A 17,322-nucleotide genomic window follows, 5' to 3' on the forward strand; every position below is an offset into this window, starting at 1 on the left:
ATTAGTAATGGTTGTGCCTTTTTAGTTTTATAGAAAAAGGAAAATGGAGTGAAAAAAATTAAACTTTCCTATGGAGATGCCTGTTTACATGAAAGTCATGGAGATTATTTGTTAAGAATACCTCATAAGAATTATAGACAAGAAGGCTGAGTGTGGGTTTTAGTGTACTTCACACTAGATGTGTCACTTTGGAAACTGAGTCAGCCTCCAAAGGGGATCCTGTCCATTATCATTATCATCTTCATCATTAATTTTGCAGCAAGAAGGTAGAGATGGTAAAAGTAACCTCACCTCATTCTGCTTCCTGCTCCTGGGTTAGGGAAGGCTAAACACATTTTTGGGCTTGTTTCTTGTGAGAATGTTATACTTTGTATACCAGCGACATGTAGGATGTAAAATGCATTGCAGTTCTGTTCAAATCCAAGTGGACCACAGTGAGGGTCATGAAGAGTCTTCTTCATTTCCAGCTGCAGTAAAGGAGGTGGATTTCTGTAAAAAATAGAATATTCTTGTCCTTGGATTTACAACGTCAGTCCATGAGAGACCGATTTGGGTTCTTAAATCATATGCCTGCTTTTCTGGGAAGTAGTCCTCAGGTTCCTGAACTATGCCCAGATTATATGAAAAAGACTAATCCCTGTTACATTTATAGTACTTTTTAGTTTTCAAAGCACTTTTCATTCATTATTTTGCTTGATTTTTTACACCAAATCCAGGATGTAATGTAGTGTGGGTGTTATTAAAGCCTGTTTTACAGATGAGAAAATTGAAACTCTACAAAGATAATTTTGTTGGTCCTCAAGATTGTAAAGCAAATTGCTTTGAGAGATGATTTAACTTTTGCAAAAAGAGTTAAGAATAATGAATTTAATTGATAATAGAGGCAGGTTTCTGTACTGTTCTGGGTCCTTTGATATATGCGTTGCAGGGAAGGGTTTAAAACATGATAGTGTGAATTAATTGATAAAAAGTGCATTCAACACAGATAAAATTAACTCGCACTATGGCCGCCATCTGTCCCTAAGAGATGAAGGTCAGTGAGTACCCGAAAGTCCCTGTGAAGCAGCCTTTGACTTCCAAGAAACTACCAAAGTCATGGGACAGGGCCTTTGCCCCATCACCGTCAGGCTCGGGCATAGAGAGTTTCAGCTGGTGTAGCTGGTCCCGGCCAGATCCAGACAGTCTCAGGTCTGGGAGTCCAAGAATCAGCACACTGGTCCTAATCTTTCCTACCTCCTGTTCTGGCTTTGGGGGCTTGGTACTTACTGGTACAAAGTACTGCATGTGAAGTCCTGGCAGGGTACAGAAAGGTTCCTTTCCCTGAGGGAAGTAACTTGCTCTTTGTTGTTGCTCTTGTCATCTAGTAGCTTGGTCGTGTCCGACTCTGTCTCTTTGCGACCCCGTGGACTGCAGCCCGCCAGCCTCCTCTGTCCATGGGATTTCCCAGGCAAGAACACTGGAGTGGGTTGCCATTTCCTTCTCCAGGGGATCTTCCCAACCCAAGGATCGAACCTGTGTCTCCCCGCTGAGCCACTAGGTGTCCTTCCTAGTCCAAGGGATCACAGATGAAGCACTTTACAGTGTTAGCTCATCTATCCCCCAGCAGATGCAAAGGGAGGAACCATTACCATCTTGATTTCACAAAAGAGGAAATCGAGGATCAGAGAGGTTAGGTAACTTGTTCAAGGTCACACAGCTAGTAATTAGGGAAGCCCGGCCTGTGTGCATATTTTCTGCTGAATCAACAGAAACTCTGGCATTAACTGTGTGACGTTGGGCAGGCCAGGTCTTCTCATCAGACCTTTGTTTGTCACCTGACAGCAAGAAGGATAGACTAGGATGTTTCCGAGTTCCTGCTCAATATTCTTGGGCTTCTGACTTGATGTGTTTTTATTGTAGTGATACTTGAAGATTCTTTTTTTCCTGCCACCAGAGGGTGCTCTGCTCCCAAAGCAGGAGGCACTGGGGAAGGCTGAGTTCCAGTTAATAGTTGACACCCCGATTGATAAAATTCTGATCAAAAACAAAAAATTCCTGTGCAGCTTTAGGAATTTGTGGAATTCTTAACAAGCCTTCCCAAATAAGAAAATTAGCTCAAGAAACCCCTTAGAATTTTTGCTGTTCTCACGGGGTAACTCCTCCCTCATGGACGTCCTGGGGCTTTGGTATGATGAGGACCTTGAGAGCCTCAGCACTGGGTAGGTGGTGTGTTAAGGCAAGCAGCCCACCTGCACGTTGCCCAGGCATCAGCGCCTCCTCCCTGTGCTCCTCTATCCTCTCTCCCAGTTCTTGCCATGTCCCCATCCCACTAGTAATGTTTATTACATGTTTTCCTTTACATTGATTTTCTTTTATTCTTACTTACGTGTACTCAAAAGAGAAGCTTTCTGCCACTACCATAAATGGAAAAGCATTACTTTTGTAACACATATGAAAATAAACAGCTTTCTAGAATATAAGTCCCATACTTATAATCAGAGAGGTTTTTATGTTCTATCCCATGTCCTATGTCTAGAAAAATGAGTTACCTAGTAGGCACTCAGTGAATATATATTATATAGGTCATATAGATATTCATCTACATGCTACCTAAATGATCTCAAATATATGTGGGCAATACTGGAGCAGTGGAAGAGACTACAAGAAAATTTGGTAGATTTGGGGAGTTGAGGCTGCTAAACATGACCAGCCATGTGATCAGACCATGAGGCCTTTCTCAGTGGGAGTGGCTGTGTCCACCCCCCCACCCCACCCCTGTTTCTCCAGCTCACCTTTGCCAGAAACCCCAGGTGCATATACCTGAAGCCCAGTCCAGTATACAATTGTGTTCAACCTGAACCATCAGGAGAAGCAGAAAGTCTTCATCTGCCACTTCACATCCTCTAAAATCACTCTCATTAAAAACAAACAAATCAAAAAACAACAGAAAACCAAAAGAGAAAATAAATCTTGGCAAGGATGTGGAGAAACTAGAAACCTTGTATACCACTGATAGAAAGGCAAAATGGTGCAGCCACTACAGAAAAGAGTAAGTGGTTCCTCCAAAAAGTATAGAATTACCCTGTGATCTAGCAACTCCCCTTCTAGGTTTATATTTAAAAGCAAGCAGAGTCTTAAAGAGATACTGTATACCAGTGTTCACAGAGCACTATTCACAGTAGCCAAAAGGTGGAAACAACACAAATGTCCATCAACTCATGAGTGAATAAATAAAATGTGGCATATTAGACATACAATAGACTATTACTCGGTCTTCTAAAGGCATGATGGGCTTCCATGGTAGCTCAGTCAGTAAAGAATCTGCCTTCTGTGCAGAAGACCCAGGTTCGATCCCTGGGTCAGGAAGATCCCCTGGGGAAGGAAACGGCAACCCACTCCAGTATTCTTGCCTGGAAAAATCCTATGGAGTGAGAATACATTCCATATGTGGTCTCCTGCCGGGACGCCTAGGGGCACAGCTGCTGGAGAGAACCCCATTACAGTCAATGTGGTCACATAGAGTAGGACACGACTTAGCAACTAAACCACCACCAAAGGGATGATGGCTACACCTAGATGAACCTTGAAAACATTATGCTAAGCAAAATAAGCCAGAAACAAAACAAGTACTGTATGATTCCACTTACATGAGGTACCCAGAAGAGGCAAATTCATACAGGAAGAAAGTAGAACTGAGGTTACCAGGGGCCCAGGGGAAGGGGAATTGGGGAGTTATTGTTTAATGAACACAGAGTTTCTGTTTAGGGTGGTGAGGCATTTCTGGAAATGAATAGTGACAACAGTTGCGCAACTTGTAAAGCACTTGCCCACTGGGCTTTGCTTGCTCCCGTGTCTCAGCTGGCAAGGTGAGAAGGAGAGGGCTGGGTTACCCCAGGGGTCCCAGGGGGAGGAGGAGGATGAATCGGAGGAGCAGAAGCCCACCTAGCTCCGCCAAACACCCAGCTCGTGTGCAGAGCTGTGCTGTGTTAAGCAACTGAGTTTGGGGATGGTTTGCTTTTGGGGCAACACTAGCTGATACACATCCCACCCCCAGGCTCCAGCACCAGGAAGGGAAGGAGGCTCTTTGCCTGTGCCCAGGGCAGGGCATCAGGCTTCTCTAGGGGTTCCCGGATCTCACCATCCCTCTCTTCTGAGGGAGCTAAAAGGAAAGGGCTAGGACCATGGGGAGGCCTCCCAGTCCTCCAGCAGCTGGGGACACAGAAGCAGCTGAAACAGATGACCTTTAGGGTCCTTTCCAGTCATGGAGTCAATGCCCTCCTAGAGGAGGCCGGCGTTCCAAATTGGTCTGCAGCCTTGCAGTTCCAAAGGCTGCCTCCCTTCCCGTGGGTACCATAAGGTGAAGAGGGCAAGAGAGATGAACTCCTTGGAAAGACTCAGAGATGGCCATTTGGGAGATTGTGCTTCCTTCCGTGTGAAAGCAGTGAGAATGCATTCCATCCTCGGCCTCCTGCCGAGATGCCTCGGGGCACAGCTGCAGGTCACAGAGGAGGAGCAGGCTCTGACCTGAGCTGAGAGTCAGTCCCTTTCCTCCAAAAGCTCCAGGAGGGACTCAAACCCCCCTTAGAATCTCTGACCTTCTAATTAAACCGGTTCCTCCTCTCAAGGTAAACCTTAGAATCGTTATTTCTTTCATTTTGTTACATTTTTGCTTAAGAATATTTTAAAATATGTGAGTGAATAAAAAAGACTCGATCATCTTGTTTTTTCCTATTTTTATTGGAAATAAACAGTATTTCAGCTACACTGTGGGCAAAGTGGGCTTTGATGAACTTCCCTGGAAGTGAGCCACCAATTACAACACTGTTTCCATGGAAAATGCATTGCGAGTTCTACACAATAGTCTTACAAATGGCTTGCTAGAGCATAACCCAGGTGGTGCCTGATCACGTTTCCAAAACTACTTATTTCTAGAAGCAATCTACATCTTGGTAAAATGTAAAGAATCCCAAACTTGACTAAGGCATCTTTCATTATAATATGAAGCATAATTTGTCTAACCCCCCCAAAAAAAAAAACAGAAAAAAAAGTTGACAACTTTCTCCTAAGCATTTCTTTCCCATGGTTCAATGTAGTCCAATCCCAGATGTGCAAAGATTTCTTCTTCACTTTCTGCTTTGAGAAATATCCTCTGAAAGCATAAGAAGACATATGTGCACTATGATATTTTTGTTAAGTACCTCTGAGCTGACATAGTAAAAATGTTACTTGTAAAATTGTCTTGTCATAATGAATTACTGCCAAAACACAGTTCCCTGCTTCTGAGGATAAAAATTCATCTTACCTGACTTCTGTAATTTTTATATTTTCACCCCCAAAAAACTTAATAAATTAAGGTAAAATTATGACAGCCTTATATATTCAACTAGAGGCATTTGATACTTTTCCTATTGGTCTGTAGTGTTCATTAGAACTACCCGAAGGAGCCTTTTAAAAGAATGTTGAAAACGGAGCTGTAACCCAGCCCAATGAAATCAGAAGATCCAGAGAGGTCTTGTCATTCATCTATTTAAAGGCTCTGGGAAATTCTCACGTGCAGCCAGAATTACATACTGCTGCCATTGGTAAGGAGCAGTGACAATTATAGGATGCTTGTACATGCCGGATTCTCCTCCTGACCTTCCACCCTGCCCCACTCCCACCAGGCTCCCAAGCCCACGGTCTGTTACATCAAGCAGCACTTCCCTCCAGTCCTTCTGGTCTATAGCACAAAGTTGGGCACATAGGAGGCACTTGCTTACTTTGAACTATTTGTTATGTATCAGTTTGTAAGTTTCCTAGATCATGTTAGGTGAAGCTGCCTCCACTCACATGCTACATAATTGATGCTTTCTTGCCAGCATCCACAGCCCTCTCTTATGACAGCAGCACCTTGATTTCTCTTTGGAAAACCACACCTCCCTATTCTCAGTCTGAGGGTCACCTCCAAGGAGGGGCACATGAGACAAGCCTGATCAATCAGAGCCATGGAAAAGGGTTCAAGGATGGCTACATGGCCCAGGTCTGGCCTGTGAGCATTAGCTAGGGCTTGCTGGAACTATTAGGAAGGAAGTTCTTCTCTGTTGGCATAGCTAAGCTAAAAGGATAGGATTCGTGGGAAAACCCTGCCTGAGAGTGACACCAACACTGAGGAAAAATTGCATGAGCACCTGGATACAGTCGCACCTGAAGTCCGGTTACCCCAGATGCCACAGTACATAAGCCAATTTTTTTTTTTTTTTGCCACTGCCATTTTGTATTGGGTTTCTGATTTTTTGTGAGACAGGGTCTAACTAAATACACTTTATTTAGACTAAACTCCCAGAGGATAAAAACCATTACTTTTACTTATTTTGTGTCTTCCTACTCGGAGCTTCCTACAGTGTCCTTGATCACTATAAGTACAGTTGAATATTTATAATAACTCTTTCTAATTCATGCAGCAATCATTTTGCTGAAGCAGCATTTGGATCATGACCACTGTAGGACTCTCACACCAAGTGAGTCTCTATGGTGTGTGAGTCTAGCTGACCGCTCATCTACCTCTCAGGACACCTCTGTTGCTCTCCTTCTTGCAGTTGACTCTCAATGACCCATCTGGTCACTCAGAATTCTACTTCCCACTGCATTTGAAGGATACTTGAGTGATATTTGTGATTTGGGGGGATCTTTGATTTTCTTTGGACTTATTCTTTGCAAACACCAAGGATATATCAAGCTCAATTTAAATTCATTGCTGGCCTGGTTCTGGAGACCCAGCTAGCTCAGCATCTTTGAGCCCAAAGCCTCCGAGGTGCATTCTGGGTCCTGTGGGGGTTGTGCTCCTGTCAGGATCTTTCCAGCTGCCCTCAGCTGTGATCTGTGGGAATGGGGCACCTGGGGCAAATGAAGCTGAACCTGGACACTAGATTCAGTTCAGGAAAAGTGCTCAGGGAGCCAGACTTGGGGATGAGGATCAAAGTGGCCCATCTCAGCAAAACAGAGCTACCTTGGTCTTGTCATACAAAGCGTGGTTATCCAGCATCATCTTCCGCTCGTGTGTGGCATAGCGCCGGATGTCTCTCTCAAACTGCTGGATAAGAGATCATTAAAATAAAATCACTATCAAGTCTAGAATGTCTTCAGTATTATCTGTCTAAAGATATTTAAATCCCTATAATGAAATATCTAGGGCTTCCCTGGTGGCTTAGTGATAAAGAGTCCCCCTGCCAATGAAGGAAATGTGGGTTCGATCCCTAGGTTGAGAAGATCCCCTGGAGAAGGAAATGGCAACCGACTCCAGTATTCTTGCTTGGAAAACCCCATGGAGAGAGGAGCCTGGCAGGCCACAGTCCATGGGGTCATAAAAGAGTCGGACACAACTTAACAACTAAACAACAACAACATGAAATATCTATCTCCACTAAACATTCTCCAAGTGAATTTTCTCCCCCAGGGCAACAGTCCACCATGACAAAGCACCATGCTCACATGTAGGCATTCAAGAACTGATTTGTTCTGTTCATAACCATATTCCCTCCTAATGGTGCCTGGCACACAGATGATGCACAGTAAACGTTTGCTCAGTGAATAAACAGGTATTGTGAGGATTGTGTCCAGAATAATTCCTGGTCCAGAGTAAATGCTAGATAAATAATAGTTTGGTGTTGTTTTCTATTTGGAATACAACTATTGTAAACAAGGATGAGGAGTCAGGAGACCAGCCTGGTCCCTATCTGGCTCTGTATCTCTCTGCAAGTCACCCAACCTCTCTGAATCTTGGTTGGTTAAATAGGAAGGTGGAGGAAGTGCATGAGTAAGGTCTCCTCTGGCTGTAACATCCTCTGTGAACCTCTATAAAACTGATGGTCTGGGCCGGCTACTTCAGAATAGCATCTCCTATGATCAGCATGGGCTGATCTGTGGCTCCAGGGAGAAAAACCTGAAGCCTTAGATGGACGACAGGAAAACCTTGGGAAAAGAAGGACAATGAATGAAGTTGTTGTTGAGATTAATTTTCCTGAGAGAAGCACAGATCTAGAAATGTCCTTTCCATGTAGGATTAGGGAGCAAACCTGGAATCATGAAACATAAACTTGGGCAGACTTCTGGAGATGGTGAAGGACATGTAGGACTGGCGTGTTACAATCCATTGGGTCACAAAGAATCAGACACGACTGGGCAACTGAACAACAACAACATGTAATCATTGCACTAAAGTGAAAGAGGAGAGTGAAAAATTTGGTTTAAAACTCAACATGCAGAAAACTAAGATCATGGCATCTGGTCCCATCATTTCATGGCAAAGAGATGGGGAAACAGTGGAAACAGTGGCAGACTTTATTTTTTTGGACTCCAAAATCACAGCAGATGGTGACTGCAGCCATGAAATTAAAAGATGCTTACTCCTTGGAAGGAAAGTTATGACCAACCTAGGCAGCTTATTAAAAAACGGAGACATTACTTTGCCAACAAAGGTCTCTCTAGTCAAGCTATGGTTTTTCCAGTGATCATGTATGGATGTGAGAGTTGGACTGTGAAGAAAGCTGAGCACCGAAAAATTGATGCTTTTGAACTGTGGTGTTGGAGAAGACTCTTGAGAGTCCCTTGGACAGCAAGGAGATCCAAATAGTCCATCCTAAAGGAAATCAGTCCTGGACTTCCCTCGTGGCTCAGACAGTAAAGCATCTGCCTACAAAGTGGGAGACTCGGGTTCCATCCCTGGGTTGGAAAGATACCCTGGAGAAGGAAATGGCAACCCACTCCAGTACTCTTGCCTGGAAAATCCCAAGGACAGAGGAGCCTGGTAGGCTACAGTCCATGGGGTCACAAAGAGTCAGACATGACTGAGCGACTTCATTTCCTCACTCCCTGAATATTCATTGCAAGGACTGATGCTGAAGCTGAAACTCCAATATTTTGGCCACCTGATGTGAAAAACTGACTCATCTGAAAAGACCCTGATGCTAGAAAAGATTAAAGGCAAGAGGAGAAGGGGACGACAGAGGATGAGATGGTTGGATGGCATCACCAACTTAATGGACATGAGTTTGAGTAAATTCCAGGAGTTGGTGAAGGACAGGGAGGCCTGGCGTGCTGCAGTCCTTGGGGTCTCAAAGAGTCAGACAGACTGAGCCACTGAACTGAACTGAACTGAACTGAACTGAAGTGATGAGTATGGGAAAGCTGGCAAAGACTGGGACTTGCCCTTCCTGACCTGGATGTGTGAAGACAGACTTTCCAACCTGAAGTCCTTTATAAGGCAGTGGAGGGGGAGCTAGGGATGTGGAAGAGTCAGGGTGAAGCAGATTCTGGGTGGAGTAGCTGCTGGTCTGTGAAAGTATGGGAGTGTTGCTTAGCACATGGCCTCCACAGCCCAGGGCTTTAAGCCCCCCAGCACTTACAGCAATGGCTGCTCACACTGGGCATGGGAAGGCTGGAGAGGATGGGGTAACTGGAGCAGTGAAAGGCTGCCCCTGGCTCCTCAGTTCTGTGTGCTGAGAGATCTATTCCTGGACTCCTTTGCCAACCCCTTTGAAGCATTTTTGCCTGGATTGTTAGGGATTATCATGATGTCTTCCATTTGGAGGGTAATAATATTGATTAAATCAACATTTATTGAGCACCTACTGTATGCCAGGTGTGTTCTGGGTGCTTGGAATATACCAGCGAAGAAAACAATGATGTCTGCCCTGGTGGGGCTTGGATTCGCGAGCAGGGGACACAGATAAGACACGGTAACAGCATAAGTAAAGTACATGATGGACATGAGTTTGAGCACGCTCTGGGAGTTGGTGATGGACAGGAAAGCCTGGTGTGCTGCAGTTCATGGAGTCACAAAGAGTTGGACATGACTGAGCGGCTGAAATGACTGAAAGTACGTGATATGTTAACAGATAATGCTGGGTAGAGGGCAGGCCTCGTGAAGGACACAGGATCTGAGGAGGGACTTGCCCAAGGTGAAGGAGTTAGCCAGGTGGACTCAGGAAGGAGCACTCCATGCAGAGGGAACAGCTAGAACATAGGCCTTAGGGAGGAGTGAGGCTGGCCGGGGTAGGGAGAGAGCAGTGGGAGGAGTCCAGAGAGATGAGGGGGAGGGAAGACCACGCAGGGCTTGTGACCGCTGGAAGGCTTTTACTCTGAGTTGAATGGGCAACCCCTGCCAGGTTTTGAGCAGGGGAGTGATGATCTGACTTATGATGACAGGATCACTCAGGGGGCAAGCGACCAGTTGGAACACAGCCATGGCTATAATCCAGGCAATGATATCCTAGTTAATGTTTACAGAGTGCTTACCCTGTGCTGGGCACTGGGCTGATTTCCTGCTTTATATTAATTTCTGATTTGCTCTATTATCACTAGTACTTAACAACTTCTAAAAGAGTCTAACATTATCTCTAAAAGAACAGTATTACATATACAATTAGCCTCAGAACTGTGTTAAGATGAAGGCACTGTCTCATTCAGTTCTCCTGACAATCCCATGAGGTTGGTACTGTTATTAGCCTCATTTTTCAAATGAAGAAAGGAAGCTCAGAGAGCCTCAGCAATTTACTCAAGGCCACACAGCCAACAATAGAGCTAGGATTCAGACTCCTGAATCCCAGACTCTTTACCCTGGATGGTTCTGCCTTCTGCTTTACAAGCTCCTTAGTTTCTCTCAACAACCCTGTGAAATAGGAAGGGTGAGGATGTTGTCATTCGTTTCAGAGAAAGAAGGGCAGTGGCACTAAGTCTGGCTGTATCATTCGCTGGTCACAACAGACTTCAGAGATTAGCCTACTGCTGCTGCATACCGTTGTGCAAGCTGGGCCCTGAAAAACTCTAGAGGGCGCCATTCACATGTGTAGCTTTGTAAACATGCATGTTTCTTCTGACAATTTTCTGGGAAATGGCAATAAGGTGTTTTAAGGAGGAGATGCTTTTTAAAGTTGGTGAAAGCGAGCCATCTGGGCTAGTGAAGAGGCTGGGTTAGCCTGGGCACCTGGTCACCATCATCCATGTGTTTCCAAAGCAGAGTGTGCCTCCTCTCAGCATCTGACACAAACAAGGACAACACCCGTGAAAGAACCTCAGCCAATAAAGCCATGCTGACAAACAGTTCGAGTCTGAAGAAATAAGATTCAGAGGAAAACAGAAGCTTCTTTAAAAAACAAAACAAAAACCTCATGAACTCTGGACCCACTCCATAAATTGCACCATACTTGGATGGCTCTAGAAAAATCTCAGCTTAATGTATCCCTGTGGATGTATTCTGCTCTGGAAATCTTTAGCGCACAAAGGTATGAAGGAAGCTTTGTCAGCTTAGTAGACGAAACAACCTGGTAAGTTAATGAACCCAAACTGAGGTGAGATTAACAGATTAAATGGCTTGAGGACATTTCCCAGGCCCTGAAATCTTTGGGTAAAAAGGCGAAATTAAATTTCCCAAGCTGCATTTATGATGTATTGCTTCATCAGCTTTCCTACTTTTTATGAACGAAAGATGCCAGCCAATATTTTTGATAAGGGTAAGAAGTTCTAGTGCTGAGATTGTGCACTGAAATAATTCCAGCCCAAAGCAAACACACTTGACATTTAATTCAAGGTTAAGGACAATTAATTTCTATGTCATTTATCATACAAAATCCTCTAATGATGTGTGCCACTCAAAGCAACAGCTAGCTACATAGGAAAACAGAGTGAGGTGTTAGTAGGAGGGTGGAACATAAGCTAATGGAACAGACCACAGGTACCGTGGCTGTGAATATCACATGGTGGGAGCTGGGGACTGTTGCTTGGCCAGCACTGGTCCCATGTCCGGCGTGGTGCTAGGGGCTTTGCCAGCTTCATCTCACTGGATCCCTGCAACCCAGGGGCGTAGCATTGTCTTTGCCCTAACTTTCCTGATGGAAAACTGAGTCTTAAAGGCCAGGGGAACTTGACGAAGATCACCTAGCTGGTCAGAGGCGGAGCAGGGGCTTGTGACCAGGTCTGGGATAAGCCAAACCTGTGCCCTTAGCCACCAGGCTGCTTTCTCTGCTTCAGTGGTTCTCATACCTGCAGGGTTCTTTCAAACACAAATTGCTGGCCTCCACCCCCAGAGTTCCTGATTCAGTAGGTCTGGGGTGGGGTGGAGTGTTCACAGGTCTAACCTGGTAAGCAGGTAAGGCTGATGCTGCTGGTCAGGGGATCACATTTTGAAAATACCTATTCTAAAGGCATCTGTCTCAGCTGACCGTGTGCAAATGGAATGCCCTGATTCAGAGATTTCTGGGCACTTTCTTCTCTCCTGTCCACCATCTCCTTCTTCCCTGTCCATCCTCCCACAACCACCACCCCCGCCATTGTCTCTCCCCTGGCCCCAGGTAGAGCTAGTCTACCTCTTATGGAAAGCTAAGGCCATCCCAGGGATGAAGGCAGCACTTACCCGGGAGCCAGTCCAGCCTAGCAGGGCAAAGGCACGGTTCTCGTAGGGGCACATGACCAGGTCCACACGGATGGCCTTCCAGCTCTTTCCTTCCTGCTGGTTGGACTTACCACTGTCCACTCTCTGATGGTGCAATTTAAAAATCAGAAAGCATTTTTGAAAATGATCTAAAGTATCCACCTGCTTGCTTGGTAACTTGAACTTTTCAAACGTCGACTCCACAAGGTCATAATATAAGAGTAATCCCTGAAAATAAACAGAAAGACGTCAGGAAGAGTCCCTGATGCAGAGGGTCAGAGACTTTATACTGGACCCTTAACAAATGCTTTTAAAGAAAGCTTTGCATATTTGAGGATATGGGTACGTCTGTCCTTGCATCGTGAGCCCGCCTGGTGACTCTAGCAGAGGAAGGCGAGGAGTGGGGTGCATTACCCTCCTTCTGCAGCAGAGGAATTTAACGATTAGAGGGGCCACACCAAGGTCACTTCATGGCAAAGCTGCCAGAGGATCCACTCCCCAAACATCTGATCACAGACAGTGCTCAGAAACTTGCCTCACTCCCAAACCAACCTTGAACAAAAAGCCAAGCTGTTACATGCAGTTGTTCTAACTTAGTGTCCCTCCATACTATAGTGATGACTAGGTCAACTTGGGCCCAAAGGATTGTGACTGGAGGCTCAGCCTGCTTTGGGGCCTGATGACTCACTCTTTCTAGCAAGCACTCTGGGATTGTTACTCTGCCTGCCTTGGAGACAGGGACAAAATTAGTGGCACATCTCTAAACCTTGCCTAGTCAGAAGGTCGCACCCAGCAACTGCCATCCTCCAACTTATCTGCTCTGTGGGAATTCCTCACCACACAGGGCAGATGTGGGGTAGGGAGAAGCAGAAATATGCAATTAACTGCTAAATCTGAGTTGCAACTAAAAGAACAAATAGCCTTAAAACAATCTAATCACAGCTATTAGGATGTAGGATTTGTTCCTGGGTTCTTTAGGTCTGATGTTCTCAAATATTATCATCAGGAACATTTGAAAGGTTTGTTTCAGCACAGTTTTGGAGGCCCTGACCCCAGAGTGATTCATGGGCAGTGGGGGTGGGGGAACTTCTCAGGTGGTGCTATTGGTAAAGAAGCCAGTCACCAGTGCAGGACACATAAAGAGAGCAAGTTTGATCCCTGGGTCAGGAAGATCCCCTGGAAAAGGGCATGGCAACCCACTCTAGTATTCTTGCCTGGAGAATCCCCATGGACCGAGGAACCTGGTGGGTTAGAGTCCATGGGGTCGCAGAGTCAGAGAGACTAAAGTGACTTAGCACACAGGGTGGTGGGGTGGGGTGGGGGTGGTGCATTTCTAGTAAGTTCCCAGGTGCTCCTGATCCAGGGACCACACTTGGAGCAGGCCTGGTTCCCTTACTGTTATTATTAGACACATTCACATCTCTTCTGCAATCCACCCCCACCCACAAGAGACATTATTTCAACTGGACTCAACACTTGGAGGAGGGGGTACTTTTCCTTTTGTGGATCTCAGCAGAGGGAGCACCCTGCCCTCAGGGCCTATTCCAGAAAAGGTGAGAGGAAGAATCAACCCATCTGCAGGGCGGAGCACTAACGTCAGGAAGAGCCTCTGGTGCAGGAGGTAACTGTTGCCCTAAACAGATCTGATAACCAGCTCAGGGGAAGACACAATTCTGCTTTCTAATGAAACTTACTAAGATTAGTCAGTGTAGCAGCCTTTCCTGGCTATTTAAATTATGTAAATTTGAAAAGGAAGCTATTAAAATATCAACCAGTCTCACCTTGAAGCCAAATTTATAAAAGAACCCTTCCCCCTTAAAAAAAAATCACAAAGCTGGCTTCCTAAAAGTTGTAAGCTGTGTGTGCACTGTGGCCACACAGTAGTCCCACTCTGGCTGGTCATAGACAGAAGGGCCACCCACCAGGCATAAACCTGGACCACACTCAGTCAACCCTCCCCTCTTTGGGTTGAATTGCTGGCAGCCAGTGGAGCTTTCTGGATGGTGCCCTCCCCCCCAGGATCAGTATCTCCAAGCTCTTTTCCTCCCACAAGAGATCTTTCAACTGGTGGAAGACTCAAACTCATACCCATCATTGGCTGTTCATTAGTTCTTCAGGTATTTTAAAACATTGGTTGTGTATATGTGTGCAATTAACCCCAGAGCATGGGGTTGTGTGAGTATGCGCTCAGAGTGTGCCTGTGAGACAGGCTGGGACCTGGGACCCTTTGTTGAACTGCTTGCACCTGGACATACCTCTCCTATATAGGACTAAAAATAATTGCATGCATGCACAGTTGGGCAGATTCTGGATCCAAAAGATACAAAGAGACCAAAAAAACCCAACTGCCACTTTTAAGGAGCCTGGAGCTAAAGAGCAAAAGTAGGATACTGCTCAAGTCCCCTGCACACACCACCACCTAAGAGGTGAGCAAGCCACCTAAACCACCCCTTGAGCTTGACCTGGACACACCCCTACCCTCACACCATACAAGGAACAAGCTCACGCCGCCCTCAGGGAGTGAGCAAGTAAGGGAATTTGTTGTTTGTTCCTGATCCCCTGTGCTGCTGCAGGGCCCCCCGGTATAGCCTTGCCTAAACTTCTTGTTTGGCCTTAATCAATTTCTATGGGTTGGGGAAGGCCAAGAACCCTGGTTGGTAACACCTGCATGAGATAGAATCATTTTAATCTGGAAAGTACAGATTTTTGTAAGAAAGGCAGGGGTGGGAGGTATTGGGAACAGGGAGTGAGGCAGAGGTGGAAATTAACCACCATGGTTCACAGCTGAGGTGTTGGGGGCAGCCGTGGGGCTCGGGGCGGGGGGCAGGCAGGTAGTGCTGAGACACACACTGCCCCACCCCGTTTCCTCCCTGAGGTCCTGTTTGTCAGAGCGCCAAGGCGAGCAGCTGCCTGTGCTCTCTCCTGGGTCCCCTCACCCAGCACAGGCCTGGCCCTCAGCAGAATTCAATACGCGACTATGCAGGAGAGATCACGACAACAGCCACTGTTTTGTTGTTTGGTTGCTCAGTCGGGTCCGCCTCTTTGCGATCTCATGGACTGCAGCACGCCAGGCTTCCCTGTCCTTCACCATCTCCTGGAGCTTGCTCAAACTCCGGCCACTGTTTAAGCCACTGTATAATAGGCATTTATCAAGCGCTGTGCCAAGGGCCTTATCTAATGCTCTCAGTTAATCCTCTGACTAATGACAGAAGCTTGCTATCCCTGTTTCACAGATAAGGAAAGAGAAACTTGTGAAGATAAAAGCATAGTCCCAGGTCATATAGCCAGTCAGTGGAAGGGCTGTGCTTGAACAATCCCAAATCTAAAACCCCCATGCTTAATGCCCGTCTCCACCCTCACCTGCCCATCTCTTTGCTTGGTGACCAGCAGGATGGCTGCCTGGTGACTAAAGAAAGACCAATGAAAAGGAGGCTCCTTGTCCCCCTCTCCCAACCCCACCCCACCTTGGGTTGGAACAGTCTCAGAGCATGGGGACGGTGGGGCCTCTATACCGAGGTCAAATTGGTCCATCCTTGCCGACTGAGAGGCCAGGCAGCCCCCTCTCTGCCCAGGCCATGGCTGACAGGGTGCATCAGAGTGATGTCTGTCCACGAGAGTTTCTTAGCTTTCCTGCTTGAGTGGAGCATGGGGCCAGCCTCGGTGGAGCTGACGCTTCCCCATTCAGCCTTTCCCTGGCTCAGCCTATGATGTTCACTTTCAGGGTTCCTGGCCACCTGGATCCACTCTCCCGACAGATGGAGGGTGGCGGCGGGGGGGGGGCGGCTGGCTCGTGGCTGAATTTGGATCTGGTTCCAAAGCTGGGTCTTTATGAGTAATTCTAGTGTTCCCGGCACCGGGGTTGTATGTTTCTTATTCTCACTGTATCTGAGGTCTTCTCTCTCTGATATATCAGGGAGCTTTGTCCACACCCAGAAGATGCTAGATCACTCAGGAAAAATAAAGCTATGCCAGAAAAACACCAGCCTCAGCCTCCTCAACCCACCCAGACCTGTAGGTTCTTGGATAAGGGCCCTCTGGCCTCCTTGGGAAGCAGAGGTCTCACTGGAGCGGGGCAGGAGTCAAGGCCCCGCAGGCGGCCATGGCTGCAGGGTCATCCTTAGCTTCCTCCACTGGGCAATAGGTGGTCCATGGCAAGTCTGATCTCAGTGGGTGGGGGGCCCTGAGCCATGACCTCTGCTGGACCCAGCCTACCGGCATTAGCTTCCTTCTTCCCATCTCAGCACAAAGTCAAGGTGGTTATCAACCAACATATTGTTCAAGGCAGCAGGGGCACCTCTTAGACTGGTTTTATCCCAGTCTGATCCCCACCCCTTAGCTTGCTCTGCCTGGCTCACCCCTCCCAGGTCTTCGCAGCACATGCTCTTCACATTGTTTAGGGCTCTGAGCCATCTGCAGGGCCTGCACAGAGAGTTGCCCTTGGCCCTTTTGGTAACAGGACGCGCGCGTATACACAAGTTCATAATCTGGATTCTAGGACCCAAAGCAGGTAAGTCTCACTGCATGTCACTGGTGCTGCGCAAACTATTGTAAACAACTGAGACTGGGTTAGATGCTCACGACACAATTACAAGGTGGATAAGTGTGTCAAATTCAGCAGTACTCCTTTAATGCCTGAGTGTCCAAACATCTTTCTTCTTACCTTTTTTTCCCATAGGTTTATCACTTTAGGCAAAACTTGCTCTTCATCCTCTGCTGATCCTGGGCTGGTAATTAAAAAATCTACATCATGCCCAATCTTCTTACCCCTGATTTTAAAAAATAGCATAAGAAGGAAATAAATTAGATTTTTAGCTCTCAATTTTTAAAAGTCACCTGTGTTTCTATGCCCCATACTTCAGGTTTGGGACACAAAATGCTCATGACCTGCTTTTTAAACAAAAGATCCTTGTTTACACAACTCTGCTCCTTACAAAATAAAT

General features: G+C 46.4%; 1 protein-coding gene across 2 annotated transcripts in view; it reads right to left on the reverse strand.

Moving 5' to 3' along the window:
- Nucleotides 1-4,695: 4,695 nt before the first annotated feature.
- The window catches only part of DNTT (DNA nucleotidylexotransferase), a 31,737-nt gene continuing 19,110 nt past the window's right edge, over nt 4,696-17,322 (reverse strand). The window contains exons 8-11 of one of the 2 annotated variants that reach the window (XM_043475491.1): nt 17,043-17,148; nt 12,365-12,610; nt 6,965-7,045; nt 4,696-5,128 (exon numbers count right to left, since the gene is read on the reverse strand). In XM_043475491.1, coding sequence (XP_043331426.1) covers nt 5,042-5,128; nt 6,965-7,045; nt 12,365-12,610; nt 17,043-17,148 — 520 coding nt within the window. In that variant the 3' untranslated portion in view covers nt 4,696-5,041. Of the gene's footprint in view, nt 5,129-6,964; nt 7,049-12,364; nt 12,611-17,042; nt 17,149-17,322 lie in introns of both variants that reach the window. The other variant, XM_043475490.1, reaches the window with a different exon arrangement.

This window comes from Cervus canadensis, chromosome 8 (assembly GCF_019320065.1).
Source record: "Cervus canadensis isolate Bull #8, Minnesota chromosome 8, ASM1932006v1, whole genome shotgun sequence".
NCBI classification, from domain to species: Eukaryota; Metazoa; Chordata; class Mammalia; order Artiodactyla; family Cervidae; genus Cervus; species Cervus canadensis.